The sequence below is a fragment of the Frankliniella occidentalis genome, unplaced genomic scaffold, assembly GCF_000697945.3.
Source record: "Frankliniella occidentalis isolate FOCC.00 unplaced genomic scaffold, Focc_3.1 Scaffold802, whole genome shotgun sequence".
NCBI lineage: Eukaryota > Metazoa > Arthropoda > Insecta > Thysanoptera > Thripidae > Frankliniella > Frankliniella occidentalis.
The window spans coordinates 1,869-11,003 of NW_026267911.1; the positions used below are offsets into that span (position 1 = coordinate 1,869).

The window sequence follows — 9,135 nt, forward strand, 5'->3', positions numbered from 1 at the left end:
CTGTTAAGCTACAAAAGGGGCGTGTGGCTGGTGGCGTCGGACATCGTATGTTGCCCCATTTGTAACCACATTTTTGTGTCCATGAACAGGGAAGTGTCTACTACCACTTGTCGCCGCGACACGAGTTGTCGCTTGGACGCATGAGAGGTAGGCCACGGCTTCTCTCTAAGGCGTCTGTCGTGACGGGGACTTTGGGTTTAGGCTCGTTTTGACCTCAGGCTAAATCATTTCTAAAGCTAAGAAGTGACGCCGTGTCAATCTAGGGGTGGGTCGATGATTGTCGCTGAAAACGCCTGGAGAGTAGGCAATGCTTTCCTGAATCGGGCCCCCGCGGCCCCCTGTCCCTGCGAGCGCTTGGACAAGGCGAAAGCAGAGCTGCGGAGAGGCAGTGATATCTTTCGATTTCGTCTTTACTTGTGGTTGATATTCTAGCATTGGTAGAAGTAATGAATGCGTCTGTAGACGGTTCAGTTTAAGCTGACTCGGGCACTGTCGGCTGTAACTACAACCGTGTAGCTACAAACGGGGACGTCAATTTTTCGACATACTCTGGGAGCTGTAAGTCAGAAAATGTAGAAATAAATTATTAGTGATTGTCTTTCCTCTGCAATAAATGAAGAAGACGGACTTAATAAATTAAGCACCATGTTTTTATTTTTCACTTTCAACAAGGCTTAACATTCTAGTTGAGATTTATCGACAATAGCCACTGTTCTAAACATCAAGAAGTTCATAAATTTGAGCATTAAATAGTTGCATAGGGACAGTGAAGTACGAGTTGAAATGTCTCAGATATACTAGAAAAGTTTTGTGCTCCTAGCATTGACAACATTTTTAATGAGGTATTTTTATGGTATGGGATAAAGTGGGAAGAACATATGCCAGAATATCACAAGTCTTTTAATTGTTTGTGCAGACTATCTCTGAAAACCAGTAGAAGGGTTGTGATGTTCAGGCATGGTATTTCTGTTGAATCCCGGAGCAACCATACCTCATTCTTATTGCTCTCTGTTCATTTCTAAATCAATCAAAATGAGTAAGCACCAAATACGGAGGTTCATTTTTTTCCTATGGCGCATATAATTATACATTAGGACTTTAGTAAGAATGTTATTAAGTACAGTCCAAAATTTTCTACTTTAATTCTCAGAAGTAGTTCTATTGTCAGTGATGTGTTTTACTAGATCTTTTAAATGATAAATCTTATATACAAAACAATACATTCAATTATTGCTTAGGCAAAGGTCCAGATCCCCACTCAAAATGTAGTTATGGTTCCATTTCTTTTGACATGCATACATTCAGTCAGTGCGCACACATACACTCACACACATACTTAGGCCGAATTTCTCACATCAACATTGAAGTAATACTGTTCAGATACCATCATTTACCCAGGGCTAATTGTTTCTGTCAACAACAAAATATTAACCCATACTTCACTCAATGGCACCTTTACTAAAGAAGGCATTTGAAGAAAATCTGATTCCACAAATTGGTAACAAAACACATGCCATTACAAGAGAAATTTCATAACATTCAAAGTCTAAATTCTTTGACTTTTCAAACAAAAACTAAAAATACATAATGGGTACTAAAAGTCAACACAGTTAAAAATGTTTTAAATACCTACTCTAAAAATCTTTTTTAACAAGAAAATAATTTGATCACAGATTCAGATCAGTAACAAAAAAAAAAAAAGTTTGATACACAACAGCACCCTCTGGAATTTAGCATTCACAAATATTAATAAACACTTATTCTTCAAACATTCAAGCATAAAATATTTCGTTGGAGTTATGAACCAGTGCCAAATTACGTAACTAGTGCCACATCACCTTATCCAAGCTGATGAATCTACTCTACTTTTCCATGGACATCATCATTACGGGTAGCTCATAAAAGGAATGATTGGCAATCACACAAAAATGAAAACATCATGAAACAAGCTGAGGACCATGGAGATGTAAGGGAGACTAAAATTTACTTTTCTATCTATAATATCGCAGATTGATTCCACCACCTTGACCCCATGAAAGTGAGCAAAAACAGCACACTTGCATTTTTTCAAAGCAGAACAAAGATCACTTATTTCGATTGAAGGAATGGGGAACAAGATTCTTTCTGTCACCACAGGGAGGGTAATTTATGGAAAAGTTTGTTGCAGAGCAGCTACACTACACTTAGAAATTGAATTCTTGGGTCAACCAGGGACAGCAAAGCTTCCAGAAAGGGATGGGAAAGCATGCTGTCCCTTGATAACAGGTGACAAACAGCTAAAAATGTAAAATATTACAAAAAAAAATGAAAAAAAAAAATAACCGTTGTCAAATGTTACCTGTTGTACATCTGTATCTACCTACTTACACTAGGTTCATTCATCCACATTTAGTTAATGTTAATTAGTTAAAAAGAAATAAATCTGATGCACACATGAAATGCAATGTAACATTTCATGCCTCTTATGGCACAGTGAGTCAAGAACAAACATGCACTCTAAAATTTTATCACTTTCAAGAGACAGAAATAATAGTCTAACTTTCAAGCTGTAGGTATTAGCGAATAGCATCGAGCTTGTAATCATGTGTCCACAATTTTCAAATATTAATTTGAAGATAAAATTGAATGAGTTTTTCTCCTCAACAAGAAAATCGTTTTGAGAAGAAAACCCATTAAGTGGGCAAAAAAAAAAAAAAAAAAATCTTTAAAAAAAAAATATAACAAATAATTTTGTGACCATCCACAAGGGTATTTCCAAGCAAATATGAGGTAGTATGTAAACTCTTACTGTACTATACTAATACCTACAGAGGGGATACTTTCTTCTCATTATAAGATCCTTATCATGTATATTAGGTACTTTGTGGGCACATGAAGGATGTTAGCTCCTTTATGTAGATCTCAAACTCTTTGCTGGAAGATCATCACAGTGCACTTAAGCATCATTCATACAGACAAACTAAGTACAATGAAAGAAAGACACTAATAAAAAATACAGAGAACACCAACAGTCATGAACAAAACAATAAACTTTAAGAACCCTGCTAAGTCAAAAAATTGGCTCAGGGATGGTTAATTGGTGGCACTTTTTTATTTTGAGTAAGCTGACTGCTCCCAATGCATTTCGAAGGAACTTGTCTCGACTAATTGCATAGTAAGAATACCATGCAGACACCATACTTTCACATTAAAATTGGAGTGAGCTGCCAGCATCAATTTATTAAGTAATAATTGTCTTGTGACCATGTAAACCAGCAACCATCATCCACATAATCAATCACTGCAGTTGACACCAAACTGATATCTAATTAGAAAATGACACAACCAACACCAACAAGAGGCGACCCAAGTAGAGAAAAAAAAAAACATTCTGCAACTGCAGGATCGAGAAAAGTGACTCATGATGAGGGTTGCAGTTTAGGCCAGTGTGAAAAGGCAGTCATTTCAGCAGCACCGACCCAGCACAGAAAATAAATTGGTTAAAAGAACTCAAAAATGCAATCATAACACTGAAACAAAATAAACACAACTAAAATTGTTATCCCCCCCCCCCCTTTTTTGTTGATTGGAAAGTGGTTTGAATGGCTGCTGAACGAAAGCCTTTTCAAGACCATGGCTCTTGGTGCAATGACTTAGATCCTCTCGCCGAGGCGTGGCTCTGGCTCCCGGCCGCCTGGCGGCTGACTGGCGGCTAGCTGCTGCGGCTGTACGCCGTGTTGGTGTACGGCCCCGAGTAGATCGAGGAGCCGCTGGTCGAGGCCGTCTTGCGGCGCCGCTTGGCCAGCAGGATGAGGATGGCCGCCAGCACGGCCAGCATGAGGATCAGCCCCGCCACCGCGATGCCGATGGCGAAGCTGCGCTGCGATATGCATATGCTGTTCGGGTCGTCGGACGCCTGCGACAGGAAACAACATACTGTCCGTGACCAAACCCCCTGGGAGGTACGCAGCCGACACTGCATAGGTGCCAGATGAGACACCACTGGGACACCACCACACACCCTCTGCACTCACCCTCTCTCTGGAGACGTCGTCGAGGAGGTCGGCCCTGTTGAGGTCGGTGGCCTCGTTGACGTACAGCCCCGAGTACACCTCGATGGTGGCCGGGCTACCGTCCTCGCCGTCCTTGGCCACGGCCGCGCCGTCGGCGGCCTGCCTCCTCCTCCTGGAGCCGTCGCACGCGGGCGGCTGCAACGACACAAGGACATCACCGTCAGCCCGCGCTCAGCTACGCCACTGCCCGCGCGCGCCGCGGGGTGAAAACGGAAACGTATCGCGCTCGCCGCCGCGCTCCGATTGGCGCGTGTCACATCGTTTTTTCCCGCGAGCCCGGGGACCTGCTCGGCCTCCCCGCCGCCACGCATCGCCACCCCCGCCACTCACCGAGTCGTCGCAGCCGTTGTCCGTCTTGAGGCACAGGCGCACATTGCACTGGTAGTACACGGACGCGGTGTACGGGAACTTGTGCGCCTGGAACTTGACCTGGGCCAGCGTCTTGGACTCGGAGTACTCGAACTGGCCCATGATCTCGTTGTCAACAGGGCACCTGGAACGAGGTGGTCACATTAGTCTCGGTGTCCTGCATAGTAAAGGCAGCCCGTGGCGCATCGCCCGACTCACCCCTCGGCGTTGATGAGCCGCTGCTCGCCCCAGCCCAGGCCGTCGCGCACCAGGCAGTCGGAGATGCGGAGGCCGTACAGGGGCTGGTCGTCGATGTTGATGGCCAGCGTCAGGGGGTCGCCAATTTTGACGTTCTCGGCCACCTCCTTCTGGTCGGGGTCGCCGTAGAAGATCTTCATGCTGCAGCCGGGCATCGGGGCCGTGGCCGTCAGAGGGGTGGGCTCAGCCGTGCTGCAACGACAAGGAACATTAATCACCAACTCCTTTTTCCTTAATTTCCCACGCGCCGCGCTGTCCTGTCGCGGGGTCGTCGCTCATATTTCCCCCGGCGAGGCGGTGGCGGCGCGGCGTGGCGGGGCGGACGCCCGGAGGACACAATAGCACGCCCGCCACGCCCTCCCCCGACTCACCTGACGTTGACGGCGTTGGAGATGGTCTTGTCCCTCGTCTGGTAGCGACACCGGATGTGGAAGCCTCGCCCCTGGTTCGTCACCAACTTCCGGTGCGGCTGCACCACGATCGTGTTGAAGTACTCGACGCCTCCATCGTTCTGAAACACAATGACGCCCAATTACCACGACGCCCCTGCGGAGGTGGAGCTGCGGTACCGACGGGCTGCCCGATGCCGTCCCTCCACCCGACGGTCGCCAACACTCAGAGAACAGTTTTGGTTTTGAGGAGGATTCAATCTTAGTGTAATAAATTCGCCTTCTGCAAGGCCAGGTGGCGGTGTTAGAAGGCAGGTAAGTGCACACCCCTCGCCCCCACCTCCCCGCGGGCAGAACTGCTAGGGCAGAGGTGTGGGATGGACCCTCCCGACACCGGATGTCCGCGTCAGGACATCCGACAGGGTCCTCGCGCGCGCGGCGCCAGGCGGAGGCGGGGGCAGCGGGTGCAGGAGGCGCGGGGCCACACCAGTGCAAAGCCTGAGCTACAACCCTCGCCGCGGCGGCCCGCGCCTCGGTGGGTGGCCGGCCCCCGGCCTTCTAGCAGCAGCCGGAGCAGAGGATTAGAGGGGTGACGCAGTTTCTTTGACGCGCTGGACTCGATGCTGGACGGGGTGCTGGACGCGGCCCACGCGGCGCTCACGCCGTCCCGTCCCACGACGAGCCGCCGCTACCGTGGCGCAAGTCCCCGCGATGCTATCAGACGCGACGTGGTCCTAAATGAATGAGAAATGGGCCGTCGGCCGTCGCCTTTTTGTACGCAGCGCCACCGCGGTGGGCAGAGCCTGGCACAGCCGGGCGTCTTCCTACACGAGCTGAGATATTACATCTTCCCACCCTGACGGAAACTTTTGCGAAAGAGGCGACGTCTGATTTTCATATTAATAATTTTTATCAAAGCGAGAAAATATACTGCGTCGCATTGATAAATTTAACGAGTTAACGCGATAACAAATGTCTCCCCTCTACACGGAAAAAAAAGGTTGGTTGGGGTAACCGGCATATTTGCCGGTTGGCGGCTGCTAGTTGGGGCCACCATCGGAATTAGTTGGGCGAACTGATTTTGGGATGTTGGTACCCAGGCGACTCGTTTGCCACAACTATTTCAGATTGTAACTCGAGATGGTTGTTGCAACCAAGCCATCGGTTGCACTTCGGGATCCGGGGCGCCTCGGCTAGCCCCCCTCCACTCCCCCACCTGCCCCACTCCCCGCCGCCGCCCGGCCGCTGCCGCCGCCGCCCGCTCCGGGTGGCTCCGGGATCGCGTCGGCAGCGGCACGTGGTCGTTGTCCGGCACGCTCCCTCGTACGCGTCGCGACAGCCTAGTGGTATCGCGGAGGTCTCGCAGTCGCAGCGGCCGGGGTTCAAGTCCCGACCGCTGCGAACACATGAGGCCTCCGTGAGGGCCTTACTGGGTTAGCAAGATGGTCACTTCGCTCGGAAGGGTGAGGGAACGAGGCGGAAGTGCCTCGAGAAGATTTAAAATTTTATTTTCGTCACTAGTAACTCGGTTATCCGAACTAAGGTCACTCGGTTGCCATAACCATCCCGTGTTAGTTGCTATGACCAGGCTACCTTTACTAAAAAGTATAGTTGACACAACCAACTTTCTAGTAACGCCAAAAGTAACTACGCGACTCGGTTGTGAGAACCGAGTTACGGGTTAACGCAACCGACTCGTTTTTTCCGTGTATCCGGCCTGGTGCACTCTCCCCCCCCCTCCCCCCTCACACACGGCGCGGCGACCTGGTCGGCCCGGCCCGGGCTGTTGCAAGTGTCTCCATGTTTGGTCCGCGTTGGCTGCAACAAGGCCGCCGCCGTGGCTCGGCCGGGGGCCGGGGGACCGCGCGCCGCACCTCCTCCCCGTCCTCCTCCTCCTCCTCCTCCTCCTCCTCCTCCCTGTCCTCTCCCCCCTCCGGGTCCTGCCCCTGCCCCCCGAGACCACAACATTGTCGCGCCGCCGCGTTTACTGTCGTGTCTGTGATGAGCAAACCGCGGCGCTAAATTCCTCACTCGCAGGAAAGAAGCGGTAGTGGTGGTGGAGGAGGAGGACGGCGAGGAGGAGGGCGTGCTGGACGGGGTGCGCGCGGGCAGCGCGGGCGTGTCTCCCCTGGTGGTGCTCGGTGCGGAGCGATTCTCGAGCGAGCGGAGCGACCACCCGGGCGGTGTGAAGCAATCGGCGCGGGAATAAACAACGTCTCCGACAGCTTGCAGCTGCTGCCGGGCGGCCGGCGGCCGCGGCCCGCGAGGCATCCCGCGCCACGGCCAAGGAGCGGCCGCGCCGGGCAGAGCAGAGCACAGCACAGCACACCTGAGCAGCTGCATGGCAGCTGCAGCTGGCGGCCGGAGCCGCGCCGGGCCGTCCTCAAGGGGGGCCGGGAGGACCTTGACACCGCGCCCGCACACATACACTGCTTCCTCGAACAGCTGCGGCAGCTGCGCGGGGCCCAAAGTCACACTCTGCCCCTCGCGACTTGCACAATGTTCGCTCATCGTTCGGTATGGGGAGGAGTGGCCCGAGCCGCGCTGGCCGCGCCGCCGAGACGAGACGTGCTAATGGGTGTGCCAAGCTGGGCCGTCCAGGCGCAAAGCGAGGCTCAGTTAAGTGTGTATGTAAAACCGTGTTTTTAACGGGAATTGTTATTGTAAAAAATGTCAAAGAACTTTAAAAAAATTTACAGAAAAAGAAGATGTAAATATTTTCTTGAATAATTGTTCAATAGCACTGATTTCTCTTGAAAGTTTTGAAAATAAAATTGCCATGAAATGTGTTTGGTATACTTAAAGTGTTTATTCACTCCTCTGGTACTTACCAGGTCGGTGCTCATGGTGTTGCACGAGCGCAGGGGCAGCCGGTAGCGCAGCGGGCCTTTGTGCCGCCTGAACTCGGCGAGGCAGGACGAGTTCTTGGACAGCCCCCGCGGGTACACCATGCCGTCGAACAGCGAGCTGGCGTCCAGGTCGCCGCCGATCGACACGGCGATCTCGTTGCTATTGCAGTCGATGCGCACGTCCTGGACCATGTCCGGCGACACTGCAAATTGGAAAAGAGGGGAAAAAATGAGTAAAGGGAAGGAATCCAGCGCAGCGCCGCAAAGAAGGCAAAAAAGAGCAAGTGACCGGGACCCAGCAGCGACAGCGCTAAACAACAAAAAAGTGCACTCGATTGTGTTGCGATCGGAACTACAGTCGTCGTGTTTTAATTGACTCTGGGTATCGATTCAAGTCAGGCAGATGAGGACAAGATAAAAATAAATTGCGAAACAATGGTCCCGATTTCCGATCGTCTTCTTTCTAGGCAAAAACAGTTCTCCAAACAGCGAAGATTAAACGGCTCGGTTCACGCGCGAGGTCCTCGACCTTCGGGTCGGGTCGGGCCTCAGGTCGGACGGACAGAGGCCCGTTATTGCCCACGACATCGACCTTAAGGGAGGTTCCCATGCCGGCTGATGGAGCGGAGGATGCAGGGTTAGTGCAGCGCGCTGCTGGCGCGGCCCTCTGGCTGCGCGCGCTGCTTCGCGGGGCCCCGCCGGGCCCTTGCACACTACGGTACCGTTGCAGTCCCCTCCCGCGCCCCCTGGGGGGTCGACCTGTCCTGGGCGCCCCCACCTCCCCCTCCACGCCGCGCGCTGGGCTGGGCGCCGCTGCAGCCGCCGCTGCGCTGCAGCTCGGAGGGTCAATGGCCACTCTGCCGCCGGAGCGGACCGCGGAGCCGGCGGAGCCTCCCGCTGCACCTCGGGGACTCCGTCGCGGCGCGGACCGACCCAGCGACCCACACCGGGGGAGGGAGGGGGGGGGGCGCTTATCTGCGTCAAGTCATCAGCCTGTTGGCGCACGGGGCCCGGGCCCCGCCCCGGCACCGGTACCGCACGCCCAGCAGGGCTGCCAATTCAAGGCTCCCCATAACTCCGGCAGGACCGCTGTTGCTCCCCCTTCCACCCCCTCCCCTACGGTCTCGCCTACAACAACGACGCCGCGGATCGAAAATCAGCCATAACAGGCATAACGGGTCGGGGCTGCCGCGGGAGGTGGTGGGCCGCGGGGCACGCCCGGGCCAGGGCAGGGCGGGG

The 9,135-nt window shown here is 52.7% G+C and overlaps 1 protein-coding gene across 1 annotated transcript in view; it reads right to left on the reverse strand.

The window, feature by feature from the left end:
• Positions 1 to 628: 628 nt before the first annotated feature.
• The window catches only part of LOC113207138 (cuticlin-4), a 10,659-nt gene continuing 2,152 nt past the window's right edge, over positions 629 to 9,135 (reverse strand). Inside the window, exons 2-7 of the mRNA XM_052275717.1 lie at positions 7,879 to 8,099; positions 5,030 to 5,169; positions 4,620 to 4,850; positions 4,383 to 4,545; positions 4,014 to 4,187; positions 629 to 3,895 (exon numbers count right to left, since the gene is read on the reverse strand). Coding sequence (XP_052131677.1) covers positions 3,692 to 3,895; positions 4,014 to 4,187; positions 4,383 to 4,545; positions 4,620 to 4,850; positions 5,030 to 5,169; positions 7,879 to 8,099 — 1,133 coding nt within the window. The 3' untranslated portion in view covers positions 629 to 3,691. The remainder of the gene's footprint in view (positions 3,896 to 4,013; positions 4,188 to 4,382; positions 4,546 to 4,619; positions 4,851 to 5,029; positions 5,170 to 7,878; positions 8,100 to 9,135) is intronic.